This window comes from Rhinoraja longicauda, chromosome 6, assembly GCF_053455715.1.
Source record: "Rhinoraja longicauda isolate Sanriku21f chromosome 6, sRhiLon1.1, whole genome shotgun sequence".
In the NCBI taxonomy this organism is placed as follows: Eukaryota; Metazoa; Chordata; class Chondrichthyes; order Rajiformes; family Arhynchobatidae; genus Rhinoraja; species Rhinoraja longicauda.
The window spans coordinates 58590455-58613861 of record NC_135958.1 but is presented as its reverse complement, the minus strand read 5'-3'; the positions used below and the strand labels follow the sequence as shown (position 1 = coordinate 58613861).

Below are 23407 nucleotides of genomic sequence, written 5' to 3'. Positions count from 1 at the left end.
TTTCATTTCCAAACTTCAAAATTAAATCGCTTGGAGCGAAATGCCTTCTGGGTATTGTAGTTCGTCACTTTTCCTTTCAACTTTCCTTTCGGTTTTTAAAAAAATGGAAAACCTTACAAGAAATCCTTTGACGTCAGCGTATTAACTCTGTGATGAAATGCGATTTTAAGTGCCGCGGTGTAAAGGCAAAAAGCCGAGGGGAAAGCAACTGTCGTCGGTTGGGCTGGTGCGCACGCGCGCGTAGCTTCCGGTGGGACTGAGGGAGTGAAGACGTTCAATTGTTGACAGAAACATCAAACCTCGGCGGCCCGGTCCAGAGCCCAGCCATGACGCCCGAAGCGAGGAAATTAACCAACATCATCATTCTGGGGTGCGCTTTTATGTTCGTTTTCACTGCCTTTCAAACCTGTGGGAACATTGAGGTGAGTGCTCACGGCCCGGACTTTAACCATGGCTGCAGCTGTCACTAATACAACATACTAGTGCAGTGATTAACTAGTAATCGATAGATTAATAGATTATTAAGGGGTTGGACACGTTAGAGGCAGGAAACATGTTCCCAATGTTGGGGGGAGTCCAGAACCAGGGGCCACAGTTTAAGAATAAGTGGTAGGACATTTAGAACGGAGATGAGGAAAAACTTTTTCACTCAGAGTTGTGAATCTGTGGAATTCTCTGCCTCAGAGGGCAGTAGAGGCCAATCCTCTGAATGCATTCAAGAGAGAGCTAGATAGAGCTCTTAAGGATAGTGGAGTCAGGGGGTATGGGGAGAAGGCAGGAACGGGGTACTGATTGAGAATGATCAGCCATGATCACATTGAATGGTGGTGCTGGCTCGAAGGGCCGAATGGCCTACTCCTGCACCTATTGTCTATAGTACAATATTGAATAAAGCATATTAGCGCTGATAAACTACAGTGCATAGATACATAGGAAATAGGTGCAGGTCTGGGCCATTCGGCCCTTCGAGCCAGCACCACCATTCAATGTTATCATGGCTGATCATCCAAAATCAGTACTCCGTTCCTGCCTTCTCGCCATGCCCCTTGATTTGGCTAGCCCTAAGAGCCCTATCTTTTGAAAGCATCCAGTGAATCGGCCTCCACTGCCTTCTGAGGCATAGATTTTTTACTCATCTCAGTCCTAAAAGGCCTACCCCTTATTCTTAAACTGTGACCCCTGGTGCTGGACTCCCCCAACATTGGGAACATTTTTTCCTGCATCTACCCTATCCAATCCTTTAAGGATTTTATATGTTTCTATAATATTCTCTCTCATCCTTCTAAATTCCAGTGAATACAAGCCCAGTCGACCCATTCTTTCATCATACGTCAGTCCCGCCATCCTGGGAATTAACCTGGTGAACCTACACTGCACTCCCTCAATAGCAATAATGTCCTTCCTCAAACTAGGAGACCAAAATTGCACACAATACCCCAGGTGCAGTCTCACCAGGGCCCTGTACAACTGCTCCTAAACTCAAATCCTCACGCAACGAAGGCCAACATGCCATTGGCGATCGAGGCGGTCGAAGCTCCTGAGGTTTGAGCTCCCGAAGTCGATCCCTAATCAAGGGATCACAAGCTCCACGATGTTAAGTCCGCAGGCTTCCAAGGTTGGCGCTCCCAAAAGTCGATCCACAGCAAATGGATTGCCAGCTCCACGATGTTAAGGCTGCAGTGCGGACGGAGATACGATACGGAAAAAGTTGCATCTCCTTCGAGGAAAGAGATTTAAAAAGTTTCCCCCACCCCCGACATAATACAAAACTAAAGATACACTAAAACATACATTTACCAACAAACTAAAAATAACAAAAGAAGAAAGGACAAGACAGACTGTTGGCGAGGCTGCCACCCGGTTGGCCACAGTGAGATTGCTGGCCATTGTTCTTTCAGATATCCATGAAGTGTTCTCAAAAGTTCTATTCTGAACAGGATAGTTTTGAAACATCAGAATAACTTGTGGAAGATATTAATGATCAATGGGAAATGTTTGTTTTAGATTAAAATATTGATTTTTGTTTAACAGCAAACCGTCATCAAGAGCATCAACAGTACACATTTTCATGGAAGTGGATATACCAGGTTCCTTGTTTATTTTCTTTTGTGGAATGATACTATATGACGTGAAACACTGAGATAGCAAGCCTTCCCTTGCAAATGTTACAAGAGCTAGACAACAATATGTAGTATATTTTGTAATATTTTATCTATGTTGAGAGAAGGGCATGATAACTTGATAAATTACAACATTGTGTCTGTTGCAGTTTTAGAACATAGAACAATGCAGCACAGGAACAGGCCCTTTGGCCCACAACGTCTGTGCCGAACATGATGCCAAGGCCAACCTTTATCTGGCTGCACATAATCCATATCTCTATTCCCTGCTTATCCAAAAGTCCTTTAAATGCCACTATCACATCTACCTCCACCACTACCCTTGGCAGTGCGTTCCAGGCACTCTCCACTCTGTGTAAAAGCAAAACTTCCCTTGCACATCTCCTTTAACCTTTGCCCCTCTAATCTTAAAGCTATGCCCCCTAGTATTTGATATTTCCATCCCAGGAGTTTAATTTTTTGACTGAGAATTATGCACCTCAAATTTATCTACTTGTATCAGGTCTCCCAGCAACCTCCGGGGTTCCTGTTTTCCTTATCATCTCGACAATCCAAGTCTGTCCAACTCCCTGCAGCTAATACCCTCCATACCAGGCATCATTTCTGGTAAACCTCCTCTGCACCCTTTCCAAAGACTTCACAACCTTCCTGTGATGTGGTGACCAGAACTACAAACAGTACTCTAAATGTGACTTAACCAAAGTCCTATAAAGCTTCATCACGACTTCCTGACTATTGTACTCAATACCCTGATCATTGAAGGCAAGCATACCATGCGTGTTCTTTGATACTCCAAGTATCTGTGTTGCCATTTTCATGGAGCTATGGTCTTGGACCCCAAAATCCCTCTGTACATCAATGTTGTCAAGGGTCATGCTAATTGTATATTTCCTCTTTACATTCGACCTCACACTTGCGTGGATTAAACTGTATTTCTGCCATTTATCTACCCAATTCTGTAACTCTGCTGTATCCTTTGAAAGGGTTCCGCACAGTCTATGACCCCAACAATCTTGGTGTGATCTAGACCATACCAAGCTTACTAACCAAACCATCGACATTTACGTCCAAGTCAATGATATATATCACATATAATAGAGGTATCAGCACAGATCCCTGCAGAACTCCATTAGTCATAGACCTCCAGTTTGAATATTGTCCTTCCACCACAACTCTGTCTTATAGACAATAGACAATAGGTGCAGGAGTAGGCCATTCAGCCCTTCGAGCCAGCACCGCCATTCAATGCGATCATGGCTGATCACTCTCAATCAGTACCCCGTTCCTGCCTTCTCCCCATACCCCCTCACTCCGCTATCCTTAAGAGCTCTATCCAGCTCTCTCTTGAAAGCATCCAACGAACTGGCCTCCACTGCCTTCTGAGGCAGAGAATTCCACACCTTCACCACTCTGACTGCAAAAGTTCTTCCTCATCTCCGTTCTAAATGGCCTACCCCTTATTCTTAAACTGTGGCCCCTTGTTCTGGACTCCCCCAACATTGGGAACATGTTTCCTGCCTCTAATGTGTCCAATCCCCTAATTATCTTATATGTTTCAATAAGATCCCCCCTCATCCTTCTAAATTCCAGTGTATACAAGCCCAATCGCTCCAGCCTTTCAACATACGACAGTCCCGCCATTCCGGGAATTAACCTAGTGAACCTACGCTGCACGCCCTCAATAGCAAGAATATCCTTCCTCAAATTTGGAGACCAAAACTGCACACAGTACTCCAGGTGCGGTCTCACCAGGGCCCGGTACAACTGTAGAAGGACCTCTTTGCTCCTATACTCAACTCCTCTTGTTACGAAGGCCAACATTCCATTGGCTTTCTTCACTGCCTGCTGTACCTGCGTGCTTCCTTTCATTGACTGATGCACTAGGACACCCAGATCTCGTTGAACTCCCCCTCCTCCTAACTTGACACCATTCAGATAATAATCTGCCTTTCTATTCTTACTTCCAAAGTGAATAACCTCACACTTATCTACATTAAACTGCATCTGCCATGTATCCGCCCACTCACACAACCTGTCCAAGTCACCCTGCAGCCTTATTGCATCTTCCTCACAATTCACACTACCCCCCAGCTTAGTATCATCTGCAAATTTGCTAATGGTACTTTTAATCCCTTCGTCTAAGTCATTAATGTATATCGTAAATAGCTGGGGTCCCAACACCGAACCTTGCGGTACCCCACTGGTCACTGCCTGCCATTCCGAAAGGGACCCATTTATCCCCACTTTTTGCTTTCTGTCTGTCAACCAATTTTCTATCCATGTCAGTACCCTACCCCCAATACCATGTGCCCTAATTTTGCCCACTAATCTCCTATGTGGGACCTTGTCGAAGGCTTTTTTTTTTTCCTAGTCAGATGTGCAGCACTTTGGTCAACGTGGGTTGTTTTTAAATGTGCTATACAAATAAATTGACTTGACTTGATTTGACTTTCTGAAAGTCGAGGTACACCACATCCACTGACTCTCCCCTGTCAATTTTCCTAGTCACATCCTCAAAAAATTCCAGTAGATTTGTCAAGCATGATTTCCCCTTCGTAAATCCATGCTGACTCGGAATGATCCTGTTACTGCTATCCAAATGCTCAGCAATTTCGTCTTTTATAATTGACTCCAGCATCTTCCCCACCACTGATGTCAGACTAACTGGTCTATAATTACCCGTTTTCTCTCTCCCTCCTTTCTTAAAAAGTGGGATAACATTTGCTATCCTCCAATCCACAGGAATTGATCCTGAATCTATAGAACATTGAAAAATGATCTCCAATGCTTCCACTATTTCTAGAGCCACCTCCTTAAGTACCCTGGGATGCAGACCATCAGGCCTTGGGGATTTATCAGCCTTCAGTCCCATCAGTCTACCCAAAACCATTTCCTGCCTAATGTGGATTTCCTTCAGTTCCTCCATCACCCTAGGTTCTCCGGCCCCTAGAACATTTGGGAGATTGTGTGTATCTTCCTCAGTGAAGACAGATCCAAAGTAACGGTTTAACTCGTCTGCCATTTCTTTGTTCCCCATAATAAATTCCCCTGCTTCTGTCTTCAAGGGACCCACATTTGCCTTGACTATTTTTTTCCTCTTCACGTACCTAAAAAAACTTTTGCTATCCTCCTTTATATTATTGGCTAGTTTACCCTCGTACCTCATCTTTTCTCCCCGTATTGCCTTTTTAGTTAACTTTTGTTGCTCTTTAAAAGAGTCCCAATCCTCTGTCTTCCCACTCTTCTTTGCTATGTTATACTTCCTCTCCTTAATTTTTATGCTGTCCCTGACTTCCCTTGTCAGCCACAGGTGTCTCTTACTCCCCTTATAGTCTTTCCGCCTCTTTGGAATAAATTGATCCTGCAACCTCTGCATTATTCCCAGGAATACCTGCCATTGCTGTTCTACCGTCTTCCCTGCTAGGGCCTCCTTCCAGTCAATTTTGGCCAGCTCATGCCTCTGTAATCCCCTTTGCTATACTGTAATACCGACACTTCCGATTTTCCCTTCTGCCTTTCCATTTGCAGAGTAAAACTTATCATGTTGTGATCACTGCCTCAATAGTCAATAGTCAATAGTCGTTTATTTGTTACATACACATAAATGTGTAGTAAAATGAAACATTACCCGCAGTTGAACAATAAGACCAATAAGATTAATCAATAAAAATGCAATAACACATACAATCACAACTAACACCAAACAAAAAGAAACATCCCTTCGTCTAAGTCATTAATGTATATCGTAAATATCTCCTCCAGTCCCTCCTCACTGTGATGGAAGGCCAAAATGTCTTTTTCTCTTCCCTGCCGTCTTGTCCCGCGGTCAGGCTGTTGGAGTTGCCACGTCGGGGCGGTCGGGGCTCCCGATATTGAAGCCCCCTAATGGCTCTTTTACCTCTAGTCCCCTTATCAGATCAGGATCATTACACAACACTAAATCCAGAATTGCCTTCTCCCTGGTAGGCTCCAGTACAAGCTGTTCTAAGAATCCATCTCGAAGGCACTCTACAAACTCTCTTTCCTGGGGTCCATTTCCAACCTGATTTTCCCAGTCTACCTGCATGTTGAAATCTCCCATAACCACCGTAACATTACATTTTTGACACGCCAATTTTATCTCCTGATTCAACTTGCACCCTATGTCGAGGCTACTGTTTGGGGGCCTATAGATAACTCCCATTAGGGTCTTTTTACCCTTATAATTTCTCATTTCTATCCATACTGATTCAACATCTCCTGATTCTATGTCACCCCTTGCAAGGGAATGAATATCATTCCTTACCATCAGAGCAACCCCACCCCCTCTGCCCACCTGTCTGTCTTTTCTATACGTTGTGTACCCCTGAATATTCAGTTCCCAGCCCTGGTCCTCTTGTAGCCATGTCTCAGTGATCCCTACAACATCATACTTGCCCATGACTAACTGAGCCTCAAGCTCATCCACTTTATTTTTTATACTACGCGCATTTAAGTACAACACTTTAACTTCTGTATTTACCTCCCCTCTCACATCGGTCACAATTGGCCCTGCCCTTAATTTCTTTTCTCCTCTAGAACTTCTGTTCCCATTCTTCCGAGAGTCTTTTGCAATATCTCCTGTATTCCCTTTTACCTCATCTTCATATTCACAATTTGTTAACCCCTCCCCCCCCACTACTTAGTTTAAAGCCACAGGTGTCACACTAGCAAACCTGCCTGCCAGAATGTTTGTCCCCCTGCTGTTAAGATGTAACCCGTCCCTTTTGTACAAGTCACCCCTAGCCCAGAAGAGATCCCAGTGGTCCAGAAATCGAAATCCCTGCTCTCTGCACCAGCCCCTCAGCCATAAATTCATACCCTCTATCTCTCTGTTCCTGGCCTCACCAGCACGAGGTACCGGTAGCAGTCCAGAGATAACCACCTTCGACGTCCTACTTCTCAGTGTTTTTCCCAACTCTCTAAACTCCCGCTGTAGCACCTCCTTCCTCTTCCGCCCGACGTCATTCGTGCCCACGTGCACAACGACTTCAGGTTGATCGCCTTCCCTCACTAGGATTTTCTGAAGCCGGTCCGTGATGTGTTGAACCCTGGCACCAGGGAGGCAACAGACCATCCTCAAGTCCCTCCTGCTGCCACAGAATCTTCTGTCCGTCCCTCGGACGATGGAGTCACCGACCACTACGGCTCTTCCTGACTTCGGTCTCCCCCGTCGAGTATCCTTGCCAACAGGTCCGCCACTCGGACTGGAAACGTCTTCTGCCCCGACAGTTCCCAAGAGGGTATACCTATTTGCAATAGGCACAGCCACTGGGGTCTCCTGTAGTCCTCGTCCACTCCCCCCTGAAACAGTCTCCCACCTTCGCTCGACCTGGACCCTTGGCGTGACAGCCTCACAATAAGTCCTGTCGAGGAAACTCTCGCATTCCCGGATGGCCCTGAGGTCATCCAACTGCCTCTCCAACTCCACCACACGTCCCTTCAGGAGCTGCACCTGGACAAAGTTCTTGCAGGTGTAGCTCCCAGAAGCTCCAGCGACGTCCCTGTCTTCCCACATCCTGCAGGAAACACACTGCACCAACTTTTCCGCCATTACCTTGTGTCTATAACCCGTTCTGGCTTAAAACAATTGTATCCTCCTCACCTCAGCCTCTTCGCCGAAGACTCGCACTTCCCTCACTGGGCACTTCCCTTTTGCAAGTCTTGCTTATATCACCAATTAAATTGCCTGATTGTCCAATTTACCTGACTTCTCACTTAAATTAAGACTTACTTTTCTTCTCAGCCAACGGGCGTCCTTGCTCTGCTCCCGGACTTTTCAAACTGACTACTAGCGTCCTCTTGGCGCTCTTTTTAAACTGCCTTTTCCACTGTAATTAACACTTACTTTTCTTCTCAGCCAACGGGCATCCTTGCTCTGCTCCCGGTCTTTTCAAACTGACTACTAGCGTCCTCTTGGCGCTCTTTTTAAACTGTCTTTTCCACTGTAATTAGCACTTACTTTTCTTCTCAGCCAACGGGCGTCCTTGCTCTGCTCCCGGACTTTTCAAACTGACTACTAGCGTCCTCTTGGCGCTCTTTTTAAACTGCCTTTTCCACTGTAATTAACACTTACTTTTCTTCTCAGCCAACGGGCGTCCTTGCTCTGCTCCCGGACTTTTCAAACTGACTCTTCTATCAGTATTTCAGTATTATTTATTTAAATATTGTAAATGGGGATACAGTTATTTTTAGCAAATCATTGTGCTGACATTGGTTTATGTTTCTTATAGTTTGGCCATAATTTATACTGTGTTTTCTGCCTCCAATCTGTTGACTCCATCAATTGTTGCTCTTTTGGGACCTCAACTTTCCATGTTCATTTCTGGATTAGTGTACAGGTGAGTTAAATAGAGTTCACTTTATTTTTGTTTTGTCTGTATTCCACTGTACTCTGCCACCATTTACTTTATTTTCTAAATTTTCAGAATTCCATTTTTTTAATCTTATGTTTTTATAAATATGGGGTGGTTTTCACAATGTAGATAGAAGCACCCCATTGTGAATGTTGTTCTTAGTAAATTAGACATTGATCCTGTTCATTATTTTGTACATTATTTCTTTTTACCCATTATCCATTAAAAAATTTTTTTAACTGTCTTTCAACTAATAATGTGTCTGTATATCAATTGTGTTGGAATTTGTTTTTAGTTTTATTTTGTGCTTGTCGATATCCCACAATATAAGCATTTAACTTGTCACTATCAATTACTAACTTTAAGGCATACTATTGGCTCTAATAAGAAATTGCTGCTGCTTTTACAATGACAGTAAAAGGATACGTAATTACTTGCTTCCTAACACTATATTATCATAAAATATTGCTTCTGCGAATTACAAATAATCAGATCAACTGAATACAATTATGTGGCGGTCAAATGGTCCTTGACAAATTAATTTGTGTTTTTACAGATTATAATTGATAGTAAGGGATAAATAGCAGACGTAGTTTTTGCATTCTCAGAAGGAAGTCAATAAGATCATGGGGTGGTTGCATAAGATCAGGTCTTGTGAGCTTGAGGTAATATGTTAGCAAGGAATAAAGATTGCTTAATAAACAGAAAACAATGAATAGGAAAAGTCAATCATTTTTGCAATGGCCTCAAGCAATTACTGGACTGGGCCAAGGACTGGTGATAAGGCTACAGCTATTTATGATCCATATCAATGAGTTAGATCAGTGCACCAAGTGTAAATTATCCTAACTTTGCTGATGATATAAAACTGAAGGAAGTAGGGATTGCATGAAGGCTTAACCCATTAAGTGATACCAAAATGATACCAAAAGGAACGTGCTTCAAGGGAGTGTGAATTAATCTGCTTTGTTTGGAAGAATGCTTTTGTAAAGTGAGAGGCTAGCTAAGGTTGGTATATAGTCCTTGAACACAGTTAATCTGCAGGTACGGCAAACGATTAAAAATATATTTGGTACATTTGTTATTGCAAGATATTGCTTCTGAGCCATAATATAATTGTTGGGTTCAATATCATTTTGTGGAAGGAAATTATTCTTGACAATGTTTTTTGGGGTATACCAAGTGTGGTTTATAAGGAAGAAATAGTGGACGTAGCATACAAGACAACTTGGGGAAAATAAGTATTCGACATACAGTTACAACATCCTTAATTTTGGAGAGAGGTTTCTTTTTCTTTTCCATGTAATCCTGCCTGTTATGGAAGGTTACTGCTTAATTGATTTATATTTGATTACATTTATATCTGATTTTTAACTTTCTTTTCAGTGCTTACGTTGCAGTCTTTATTGAGCCATACACTTGGTCCTTTTACTTGGCTTCAGTCATCATTGGCATAGCAGCCGCAGGTCAGCATTATTTTTAATATGTATTAGGCAACATGAATAAAACACAAAGGAAGAACTTTTAGTAAAGATCTCTATTATCTTACAGATTGACAACTAATCAATTTTAACTTTGTTCATTCTCTTGATTAAAATAATGTTCAAAAATCCATAGGAAGGTAGTTTTCACAGAGTACCATCCACAATTCCACTTGCTCATTCCTCTAGCAGCTCAGCAGCCTTTTAGGCAATGTTCTAACTCTTAACACCCTGTGGGTGGAAACATTTTCCTACATTTCCTCTCTAACCTTTCTACTAATTACTTATTAGTAAAATCTATTCCCCCTGTTTGGCGATCACTCTACCAAGGGAAGTAGGTCCTTCTTATTTACTTTGTCTCAATCCCTCAAGTGTTTAATTATCCTTGAAAAAAAAAAAGCAATGGCAGAAATAGAGGCGACAAATGTCAGGGAATGAAGTCACAAAGAAAAACTAAAACCTGGCCTAATTTCCTGTTGAATGAAATAAAAGTCAATATGATATAGCACATTGAAGTTTAAAACAAATGCAACCAGATATACTGTTCATTACCATGAAAGGTTCCAATATTTTTCCACCCAACAGGGTTAATTCCTGAATACGGACAAAAAGATGGAAACTGCGGCTACTAGCCAAGTTGAGGAGATTTTGTTGAGGACAAAGTCAAAGTTCAGAAGAAAAATGCTTTGAAATACTTATTTCATTGCATAAATCAAATTTAATCTATGTGTCAAGTATGGGAATAGGTTGGTCAGGCAGCATCAGTTAATGTTCTTGCAGTTCCAATAGGAGGCCATTGACCTGGGCCATTTTTTTTCCCCCAATGAAATGGGTTGCATTAATTACGTTGTGTTTGGAAGATAAAAATCTGCATGTGGTTGTGTTAATATTGGTCTTCATTTATTTGTTGTTTTCAATGAGGTTCAGATCAGGCAACCACATTTTATTTCTATATACCTAACTTTGTATTATTTCTAAATTGTTGGCCTGCTCAGATCATCCTTCTGTGAATGTTAGTGTTGTCTTGCTTTACTGTAGCATTCCTATGTAGTAAACAAACAGTTTGAAAAGCTCATCCGGCATGCAAATTCTTCTTTTTTTATTCCAATGTACATAAGCCAGCAATCTAATCTGTAGACTCTTTCAGTTGGTATTTTCAATTATTCTTTAAAAGTGTACCCATTGGGAATGTATTTTTCTTAATGTGACCAGATATCATGATTTACGATATAACTTGACACCTCTCGCTGCCCGCTCTCACTCCTCCCCAGTAATTCTCATTTTTTACTTGTAACGATGATTTCGTTATAAATGACAAATGTTGCTGAATGTTTTACTCCAATTAATTGGCATGGGATGAAGATTTATTGTTAAACTTTGAATGAAATTATGTCTTTTGGTCAGTTGGCCCCAGTAAAACTGATACAAGTCTTAACGGTTAACTTTTACCGTAGAAATAGCAGTTTTATTTTGTTTACCCTCGGCCCACTGTGTCCACACCAACAATCGATCACCTGTTCACACTAGTTTAATGATATATTGCACTTTTGCATCTACTCCTTACACACTGGGGAAAAGTTAGAGGCCAATTGACCTACCAATCCACACACCTTTGGGATGTGGGAGGACACTGGATCAGCGGTGGAACAAATGTCACAGGGAATACATGCACACTCTATGCACACAGAATCTGAGGTCAGGGTCGAACCTGGGCCTCTGGGGCTGGCACTGTGCCACTTTTAGGTTTTAATTTATCCATTAACATGTTTAAGGTGAAACACATTCAGGCAGGTTGCAGGGCAATTCAATTTCCTTTAATGCACATTTTCAAATGACGAATTTGATTTCATTTTTTGTCTTTGAAAAATGTTTGTTCAAAATATTCTCTGGAGAATCATACAACCTCCTCCATTCCCACATTGCAAAATAATTATTTTGCTGAAGAATTTTTTTCTCTACTCATCATTGGCAGCCATCTCTCACGACATTTTTCTTCTGAACTTTGACTTTGTCCTCAACAAAATCTCCTCAACATGGCTAGTAGCCAGAGTTTCCATCTTTTTGGCCGTATTCAGGAATTAACCCTGTTGGGTGGAAAAATATTGGAACCTTTCATGGTAATGAACAGTATATCTGGTTGCATTTGTTTTAAACTTCAATGTGCTATATCATATTGACTTTTATTTCATTCAACAGGAAATTAGGCCAGGTTTTAGTTTTTCTTTGTGACTTCATTCCCTGACATTTGTCGCCTCTATTTCTGCCATTGCTTTTTTTTTTCAAGGATAATTAAACACTTGAGGGATTGAGACAAAGTAAATAAGAAGGACCTACTTCCCTTGGTAGAGTGATCGCCAAACAGGGGGAATAGATTTTACTGATAAGTAATTAGTAGAAAGGTTAGAGAGGAAATGTAGGAAAGTGTTTCCACCCACAGGGTGTTAAGAGTTAGAACATTGCCTAAAAGGCTGCTGAGCTGCTAGAGGAATGAGCAAGTGGAATTGTGGATGGTACTCTGTACAATCAGTGCAGAAGCAGTAAATGCTTTGTGTGCTATATCTGATGTTAATAAATCAAAGTACTATATGTTATTTTAAATTAATTGCATTTTTAAGACAGGGAGAAATCTAACTGGAATAAATGCTTTCTCGCCATGTTGAATTGAATATTTTATAATACTGCTTGAAATTTATTGCAATGATTGAACATTTCTTTATTTGATGTTTTTCAGTGCTATGGACAGCACAGGGCAACTGTTTGACAATAAATTCGGATGAAAATACAATTGGAAGAAACAGTGGCATATTTTGGGCTTTGTTGCAATTTAGGTATTTTTTTTAAGTAACAGAAACTGAAATCTCCATGGATGTGCAAATGTGTGTATTGTAGAATTTTTTCAAGCCAAAATATTTCCTACCTAATTTTATTCCTCTTTAAATATGGGTTTATGTATGCAAAATGGGCAAACGTATGCAAGTTTGACAATTTCTAAAAGTTACAGCTCACCAACAAGCATCAATCGCTTTCACTTCCTCCAGATCAGTGTTGCAACTTTAAAAAAAAAAAACTTTGTCTGCTGCTTGTGTCTAAGGAAGTGAAAGCTTTTGATTGTGTGTTGGTGTGAGCTGCAACGTTTAGAAATTAACAAACTTGCATGTGCTTGCCCATTTTCTACCCTTGGATGAATTCTCCAAACCCTCCCCCCATTCACCCAGTTTTAAAATAAAAAATATATAGCAGTATAATGGCATCTATGGAATATATACGGTATATATAGTGTATGTGTATATATATATATAGTGTTATATATTGTGTATATATAGTAGATGTGTATGTATGTGAGCTGTGATTTTTAGAAATTAACAAACATGCATATGTGTGTGTATATGTACACATGCACCCATATTTATGTGTGCGTACTCGTACGTGCACACTCATATGTGTACATTTGTGTATATATATGTGTATGTATATATAGTTTTAGAAAACATTTGGCTTTTGGCTAATTGTGTCATTAGTCTTGTTTAATTGTTATTTAGAATGTAAACTAATATTTTCTTTCTTTATCCTAGTCTTTTATTTGGAAATCTGTATATATATTTTGCCTGGAAAGGAGAAAAGCATATTTCAGGTCAGTTTTCCTTGCCTCTGCTGAACAAATAAAAGGAGGAACTTGGCCATCACATTTTATTGCAGACCACTGGTGCTGAATAGCAAATTTATAATGTTGACTCTTTTTTTTAAATACTTTAAAGTTTTGTTTCTGCATTGAAGAGGGTGCATACATAACCTATACTGATGCACAATAGAATACCACAAGAAACTAAAAATAAAGGACCAATTCTAATTATTTTGAAATGGCATAATCGTTTTGCATCAGCCCGTATGGCACTGTATAACTTTCCTTGATCTCTATACTTATTTCTTTATTATACTTTAGTACCTATTAACTTTACTATTGCACATTTTGGTGTGTGTTTTGAGATTTTAAACCTCATTTATTACATTTCAATAAAAAGTTCTTGTTCATCCTTGCAAAGGCAGTGTGCGAAACACAACTCATTTGAAGACATTGTTGGGATTGTTCCTTTAATCCGAGTCTATTCTTCATTTTCCAGGAAGATATGACAACTCTGATAGTGTATAATATTCCGCTATTAGTGACTAATGAATAAAGTGATTTAAGAGTTCTGCTGCTTGTGGCCATATTAATGTTTCAATACTCCTTTGTGCTCACATCAATAGGCAACTGTCATCATAATAATCCTATTCTATGTTGCTAATTAATGTTTTAAGGAGCCATTTTCTGTTCATGAATAAAACAGAGCTGGCCACCTTCTCTTAAAGCTTCTGCTTCTTCTGCTCTTAGTTATACTTTCTCGCTATTTTGTAAATGTTAGTGGCTTCAACGTCTCACTGTAGTTTTGTTTTGGTATTTTCAGATTATGATCGTAGGACTGTTTATACTGCACTCGCTGTGATCAGTTTGGTGGGAAGTGTTCTCTTCATTCTTATAAGGAAACCTGTCTCAGAGGTTCAGTCAACGGAAAACAATGTATCTGATAATGAGCATGAACCCACATTTAGGTAAACTTTTTTAACTTTTAGAAAAATAAGTAACTCCTACCTCTTGTTATTTAAAGTTCGGAACATTTTTTTGCACGTTGTTCAAGAAATCTAGACAAAGATAAACAATTCCACATTTAGTATATTAGGGCAATTTTCAATTTTATTTTGTTGTTTGTTAGTGTGTGTGTAAATAACAAAATTGCTTAGAAGATTTAGATTAAAATATTCAATGTTTGAATTTAATTTAATTTTGTGGGCATTGAGTACATCTATATATAATGGGAAACAATTTAATAGGAATCTGAGGGGTGACTTTTTCACACAAGGTGGTGGATGTATGGAACAAGCTGCCAGAGGAGGTAGTTGAGGCAGGGACTATCCCAACATTTAAGAAACAGTTAGACAGGTGCATGGATAGGACAAGTTTGGAGCAATATGCGGGCAGGTGGGACTAGTGTAGCTGGGACACATTGGCCGGTGTGAGCAAGTTGGGCCGAAGGGCCTGTTTCCACATTGTATCACTATGACTATAGATTCGGCTTTTAAAAGCATTCTCATTAAAATGCAAACCTTTTTAAATCTCGACCTATGCAAGACAAATGACAATGCTTATAGACTTGGACTATTGATGTCTGAGAACAGGAATGACACTTGCATCATTTGTAACATGCTGCTGTTAATGCATTTATTTTTCCTGTTTGTTCAGTTCTCTTTATTTTCCCTGAATCACTTGTACTCTTAATAGCAGTTCAGATAACTTGTCTACATTGCAAATGCATGGCAGTTCAATCGCTTCATAAAAATGTTTATTCATCCACAAATATTGACTTACTGTCTTAAACACTTTTATTGTTCCATGCACAAATACTAATTATTTTATTCCACAATGTTTCAATTTATAATTCGTAATATAGGGTTGTACAAATTAAATATGCCAATAGAACAAATGAAAGGTAATTCAAAGACCTTTGACTCACTTGATCAAATTTTGATTCATAATTATGCTGAGCAAGCAAGGGCAACCATTACTATTTGTTTAGCTGTGTGCTGTACTAATTTGATGAAATGTACCTATTCAATTGGATCTTAAATATAAATCAAACTCCACTCAGTCTAGGATTCTGTGGTACTTAGCTTTCCAGGGTTGTTAACATTGTTTTGCATCATTTACAGAACACAAGAACAGCCATCACGAGCAGTAGCTGCATTCAGTAAGTCTTTTTCATGTATATTTGTACTCGCCCAATTTTCGCCAATTTATTAGATGCCTATCTTAAAATCTTTTGCATGCTAATTTACATGATTTTCTTTTCTTTAAACAGAAAGTGCAATCAACATATTTTTAACCAAGGAAATACTGCTTCTAAGTGTGTGCATTGCCTATACAGGTACGGTTTGAATGGAAACTAGATGAGTTATTTCTTCAATTTTTGTTTTCCTGTACATAATGGGTCAAAATAATCGCTGCAAGTTTAGTTTAGAGATACAGCGTGGAAAAAAAGGCCCACTGAGTCCGCGCCGACCAGCGATCACCCCTACATTAGTTCTATTCTACACACTAGGGACAATTTAAATAAGCAAATTAGCTTTCAAATCTGCACGTCTTTGGAATGTGGGAGGAAACTGGAGCATCCGGAGAAAGTCCACACGGTCACAGGGCGAACATGCAAACTCCATACAGTCAACACCCGTAGTCTAGACCACACCCCAGGCCTCTTACGCTGTGAGGAAGCAACTCTACCGCTGTGGCAATCTGCCACCCGATATTTCAAATATATTTGAAAATAATCATTAATGGAGTGATTAAAATTGTTTTGTTAATGTAACGAAATATGAAACAAGTGCTTGTTAATATCTTAACATTTGTGTAACATTTTTATGAATTGAAATGCATTAAAAAAACTTAAGGAAAAAAATTCTCCCAGTGCTGATAAAAGGATGTCTGGATAAAACTTAGTCATGGTCCTCAATATATAACTGACTGCCAAAGAAACGTCCTCTGCTTTCCAAGCTCGTATATATTTTGATGATCTGAATGTTGTGAATTATGCTTGCACTACAACTGTGTAGATACAGTCTATTTGCTGCTTGGCTATCTGTTGGTATAGCTGATACATTGCCTGGTTAATGCAAAGTAAGAGGTGAAGAAATCACTTGCACTTTAGAATAGAAATGGAAGGTTGTCTAATAAGTGAATCAATAACATGTGGCATTGTTTCTTTCCTAGGGCTTGAGCTAACATTTTTCAGTGGGGTCTACGGTACGTGCTTGGGAGCAACAAATTATTTTGGGGATGAAGCAAAAAGCATGATTGGTTTAAGTGGCATCTTCGTTGGTGTTGGAGAGATTATAGGTTTGTAATCATTTGCTGTTTGTTATTATAAAAAATAGACTTTGTTAAACGAAAATACATTTATTTATTTTGTACTCATTTTTAGGTGGTGCGACTTTTGGATTGCTGAATAAATTCCTCAGCAAGTATCTTGGCATTGGCAGAAACCCTGTAGTTCTTCTGGGTTTATTATGTCATATTTTAGCCTACTATCTCATATTCTTAAACGTGCCGAATGATGCACCAATTGCTCCTGATGCTGGGACAAATGCAGCTGCTTTTCTAAATCCAAGGTTGGTCATATACTTTGATTGCACTTCTGCCTCATGCAAATGCAGTATTAGTAATGTGTTTGGTACTATTGGGTCAGAAATGGGTTATCTGTGCTTAGACAGACATAACAACAGCTTTTTTTCCACGAGCAGTAGCTCTACTCAACAGCCAAAAGTCTGTAGCCTCCTTTTGCTCTGGTATTTTATTTTATCCTTCACATATTTAAATTATAATGTTTTATTTTTAATTGTCTACCATATATGGTGGTGTTATTCTTGTGAGCAAAGCACCAAGGCAAATTCCTTGTATGTATACATACTTGGCTAATAAAATTTATTCAATTCAATGTAACCTTTTGTTTCAATGCATGGACTAAATTTTTTTCAAAAGCTAAGGGGTTTTTTTGCAGCTAGAAAACAACAGTTAGTGTTTATAAAGAAATAATATGATAATTATGGAAGAGAGATTGCCCTGTTTGCACTGATGAATTTTACCGCTCATGATATGCCTTTTGATCCCCAGCAAATTTATCGCAATAGTATGCAGTTTCCTACTGGGACTAGGAGACAGCTGTTTCAACACACAACTCCTCAGCATTGTGGGATTTATGTATGCCCAAGATAGTGCTCCTGCTTTTGCTATCTTCAAATTTGTGCAAGTAAGAATGAAAAAGCTTTCTAATGAACCAAAGATGACTCAAACTTAAATTAATTGTAATTTTTAAATATTTAACAAGAAAAATGTTTTCAATAAGCATACTGGTATTACCAGGTCTCTTTATGCTATACCTCAGAGCTGCCTAGTCTTCCACTAAAATATTTTCTTTCTCTCCCCACCCCCCCCTCCCCCCAGTCTATCAGTGCAGCAATTGCATTTGGTTACAGCAATTACCTCATGCTCCAATGGCAACTACTTATCCTCTGCCTGACTGCATTCTTCGGTACCATCTCCTTCATCCTCGTGGAGTGGGAGGCAAAATCGAGTTTCGCTAGCCGTGGTTATGATCGTATTTGATGAAGAAACAAGCTATTTTTGAAGAATATACAGTTTTAGAATATACATTTTTAAATCCTATTTTTATTAAATCTCACTTTTATTGTGATGAGCAATTTTAATTTACTGTGCAAAAGTTTTCAAAGCATTTTCAAAACTAGTGTAATTTAAGGATTTATCTAGAAAAATATGTATATATTAAGGTCAGTGCAACGAACAAGCTGACTGAAAGCCGGGCACTAAAGGGTTTGTACAATAATATTGGCAAAACATGCTGCTCAAAATTAAAACCATGCACTCTAAAAATATACTGAACTACAATCTGAATATTCTGAATTATTTAACTACTCTGTATGGAAATGCTGTTTTAAGCATTTTCCCAGTGGTATCCAAAAGCATTATTCAGAACCAATATTATATTATTTGCCAAACAGATGTACTACTAGAAAAGTAACAGTCAGATTCCATTAACATGGAACAAAGAAGATATGGTTTTTATTTGAAACTCAGTAATTTGAGACATTTCCAATAGTTTTTGGATAAGGTTAAAATTATTTTAAACTCGTGGAGAATCACTGTTTGAAAGTTCGCATTGCATCAAATGGTTCTTTTGTTAATCAATTGTATTGATTCTTCTAAATGTACATTGAAATTACTTGAAATATATCTTCCCAATTGTATCGGTGATTACACTAAGATTTTTAGAATTATTTTCATTTGAAGTGTGTTGGTGGTTTACATAATAAAAACTGTTTTATGTTAGCTATTTTCAACTTTGCAGAAATATTTCCAGTGGTCACATTTAATTAGTAATGGCAGTATTCTATGGTTACTAATTGTGATGAGAACTGAAATGATTTGGCTATAAAATTGATTAGTTTTGCAGTGTTTTGATAGTTTATTAAAAAAATTAGCAACTGCTACAGATTTATCGCTGACTATTGTGTAAAGATCAAAAGGGAAATATTGAAGTTGAATAAGCAAATAGGAAGGAATTTAAGTGCTAATTACTGTATTGATAACCTCAACTGTATTTTATAATAGTTGGGATTGTATTAATGAGTTAAATTTGATTACCTTTCTGCAGAATGATTTTAGTTTCTCTAAAAGGGGAATTATTCTTCACTATCTAATGGAATTGGATATTCATGTTGCATTTTTTGTTATTTGCAGTGATGCAGAAAAGAGCATTGGTAGCACTCATTGGTAGCACTGGTGGTGGGTTCAAGTCCATTCCAGAAGAGATATTAAACAGCTTTTTGTTTGTTCCTCTAGCTGGATATAAAATATCCCATGTAGAAGGGGAAGGCAATCTCTTGTTGGTTAATATTAACTTCTTGATAGTACCATCACTAATTATAGACCACCTTGCCATTGTAGATACAATGCAATAATCTGTTAATATGGAAGTGGTAACAAGGTGCTTAGAAAAAAAAAAATCCACGGCACAGTCAGCAATAACATGAAAAGCACATCATAGGTAAGGGAGAAGCTGCAGAACAGAATTTGTGGACTTTCTGCCAGCATTTGATAAGGTTACTGAACACAATTAGAGCCTTGGATTTGGGGGAAGAATACTGGAGTGGACTGAGAGTTGGGTAATGAGCAGACCATTGGAATACCCAAGTTATGAGTTGGCAGGCTGAGTCTTGGGGTGCTGCAGTCCCAGCGATTTGCAAGGTATTTAATCGATTTGGATGAGAGGGACCAAGTGTAATATATTCATGTTTGCTGACACACATCTGAGTGGCAATTTGAGGAATATCCAGAGACTTGAGGGTGATGTAGACAGGCTATATATACAGTACATTATGGAAACAGACCCTTGGGGGCCCACAGTGTCCATACCAAACATGATGCCAAGTTAAACTAATCTCTGCCAGCATGTGATCTATATTCCGGGGCCTATCTAAAAGCCTTTGAATGCCACTACTGTGAGCACATGGCAGACAAATTAAAATGTAAAATGAGGTTATCCATTTGGTTTAAAAAAAAATTTTTTTTGAAGTGGTGACAGATTGAGTGGTATTGGTGTTTAGAGGGACTTGGTCATACTTGAATAGAAAATACATGCGATATGTTTTTATTGTCAAAGGATTTTGATACAAAAATAGAGATGTCTTAAATTATATCAGGCCCTGGTGAGACCACACCCACAATACTGTGTAATGTTTTGGTCTTGCTGAGGAATGGATTTTGTCTGCATACTTCCAGCTGTGTGACTTTGGTATAGAATAATATATGTCCAAGAAGATTGCAATAATGTTAAGGTTTAAACTTATTTTGAACCCTTCACTTGAATTTAGAGAGTCGAGTGCATTAATTTCATGCAATTGTGATTCAGATTCCTTTAAACTTATTACTATTTTCAGATAAAGTTTGGAATAGGCTCAAGTTTTCATACTGAAATGAATATAAGGTGTGAAGTTGATGCTTTCCTCAAATCCTGATTTGTTCCTGCTGATTAATGGCCAGATTTGCAATGGTTGGTTTCTATGAGATTGGCAGTCAGTTTGAGCATTATCTGCAAGCACTTTATAACTTGTTCTGTATTCCTTAACGCTTAATGTGCATGAAGCGTGTTGAAAGAAGATAAAATCGAATATGATCAGAACAAAGCATATTATCTCTACACTGCCAACAGAGCATATGTTGATTATTTTTCTGTATTTAGTGCCTTTTCAGTTACAATATCCAAAATAGAATTTGGACTAAATTAGAATATGTTTAAATAGCCTTAAATCCCAATATTTTGCTGTCTACATGATTATTTAACTGCTTTAGTTGTTAGATCGTTAAAACGGAGGAACCAAAGCATCATTGGAACTGCTTTCTTATGTCCTGCTTTACTCATTTAGGTTATCTAGCATTAAATTAAAATGTCAGTTTCTTCAAAGTGATGATTGGGAATCAAAAGGGATTTTTTGCTCTCGGACCAAGGATACGTAGCATAAATTGGGTAAATTGCTTGACATTTAATATCCTGCTGCTAGTCTAAGAATCTTTGCTATATAGGTCATTAATTTATCCAGATCCCATAGAAAGAAGAATGTATGATTGGATTATACATTTTCATCTATTGCAATACAGCATGTGACATGGTCTTAAACTATGGTTAATTTATTTCTTTTGACTGTGAATAAAATATTGGTTGAATGTAGTTGTTACCATAAGTTTGTTGGGAATTAACATGGCATTTTAGATAGATTGATTAAAAGACAAATTTGATTTGAAAATGCTATTGTTCTATCCATGACTTCTACGTCAAATGCAGACATATTGTGGTCCATTGTGACAATTTGTATCAAAGTGTGCAACATTTACAATAATTTTATATAATAAAGTTATTGCACTTTATAACTTGTTCTGTATTCCTTAACGCTTAATGTGCATTAATCTGAGTGCAATAAATTTGTATCTGCAAACCACTAAAATGTGAGTTATGCCATCCGTCAATTAAACAAATTCTTGTGAGCAATGTAGTCCAGTTAAAATGTGCAGTCATTCCTCATTTGCTTCATTCTTTGCACAAGTAATGTTAGAAAATAAAACATGACTTCGGCGTAAGTAAAAATCAGAATATTAAGTAGATAAAAATTGCATTTTAGAATAAACTAGACCAAGTAGACCCGTTGGGCCCAAACCTCTCCTGCATTGGTGCAGCACCCTCTCCTCCCTCCCAGCCTCCCTCCCTCCCTTCCCTTCCCCTCTCCCCCACTCCATCTCCCTCAAACACCCTTATCCTCCCCCCCCCCCCCTCCCTCCCTAGGAGATAGATTTAAACTTTAAAATGTGAATAACTAAAACTATAACACCCATTTCAATGAAACTTCTTTCATTAGCACCAAAGGGACAACAGTGAGTAAGGTCGACCTAAAATTGTCACGCTATCGTGTACCGTTTTGGCTGTAGTTCAGGAACAAACAAACAAGAGTTTTAGTATAAGAAGATAACTGCAGATGCTGGTACAAATCGAAGGTTTTTATTCACAAAATGCTGGAGTAACTCAGCAGGTCAGGCAGCATCTCGTCACCCATTCCCATGTCCCATATGGTACTGTGTAACATGGCTGTCTTTTTTCCTCCTTTGTCTTTCTAATCATTCAACCCCCCCACTCCCCTGAAAAATGAATGGTGAATTTTCTAATAACTCTGCACAATTGAACATTTTAAGGCCAAAACTCTTTAATATAGCATCTACACTGAATATAAAGTCTTCTGCTTCAAAATACAGACAGTCAAACTGATATGAGGCTTTAGACATTAAACAATGTTTCTGATTGCTAACAATTGGGAATATCTAAAACTGTAGAAAACTTTTAATGCAACATTAGCACATTAAGTCCATGTGAAGCTCAGTTATATGATCTGTTATAGTCTTCCTATAAAAATTGTTTTCGTCAGGGACTTACATAGACTATTTAGACAAGCTGCAGGTGTTTTGCCTCTGCATTTTCCTGATCAGGTATTTTCCAGCTTTGTTTATTTTATCAAAATCTATTTCATTGGTGTCATTATTTGGCTTCAGGACATTGAGAGATTTCTGCAATTCATGTCACCATTTTTATGTTAGTTACGATATTGTTATTGGGTGCATTCTGGTTTATTGGGGTTAACTTGAGTGGCATAGTGACACAGCGGTAGAACTGCTGCCTCAAAGCCGGAGCTCCGGGTTCGGTCATGACTGTGGGTGCTGTCTGTGCAGAGTTTGCATGTTCTCCCTGTGACCGCGTGGGTTTTCTCCGTGTGCTCCAGTTTTCTCCGACATTCCAAAGACGTGTGGATTTGGAGGTTAATTAGGTTCTGTAAATTGTCTTGTGTGTGAGATGCAAAAGTAGGATAACGTAGATCTAGTGTATGGGTGATTGATGGTTGGCATGGCCTTGTTATGCCAAAGGGTTTGTTGCCACGCTGTATCTCTAAACAGTCGATTGGCTGACGTGCACTTTCCTTTCTTTGATTTTGGACTATTTGTCTTCAATTAAATAGACAGATCACATCAATTGGACCAAGCATGGTTATGAAAGTTATTTAAGGGAGAGTCTCTCTGCGATGTGATGTTATTTTTACACAGATTTCTATGACAGCAACAAAAGTGAGTCTTCTAATAGTCCCACACATAGCAAAATGCTCATTTCAATTAGTACTTTTTTGTTTCAAAATAACTACCAAAACCTAAATGAAAATATTGGCCTCATTGCATTTTGGAATTTATGAATATTAGCAAGACAGATTTATATATCCTTTCATCTTTACAGCGCCTTTA

At 38.7% G+C, this 23407-nt stretch overlaps 1 protein-coding gene across 1 annotated transcript; it reads left to right on the top strand.

The window, feature by feature from the left end:
- Window positions 1-262: 262 nt before the first annotated feature.
- Window positions 263-21480, top strand: mfsd11 (major facilitator superfamily domain containing 11). The gene is made up of 13 exons (XM_078401045.1): window positions 263-422; window positions 2032-2087; window positions 8372-8479; window positions 9881-9960; window positions 12707-12803; window positions 13548-13606; window positions 14418-14562; window positions 15718-15755; window positions 15867-15932; window positions 16772-16897; window positions 16983-17169; window positions 17672-17807; window positions 18002-21480. Exons 1-13 carry the CDS (start codon window positions 327-329, stop codon window positions 18161-18163), a joined length of 1356 nt encoding a protein of 451 aa, XP_078257171.1. The 5' UTR covers window positions 263-326; the 3' UTR covers window positions 18164-21480.
- Window positions 21481-23407: the final 1927 nt, after the last annotated feature.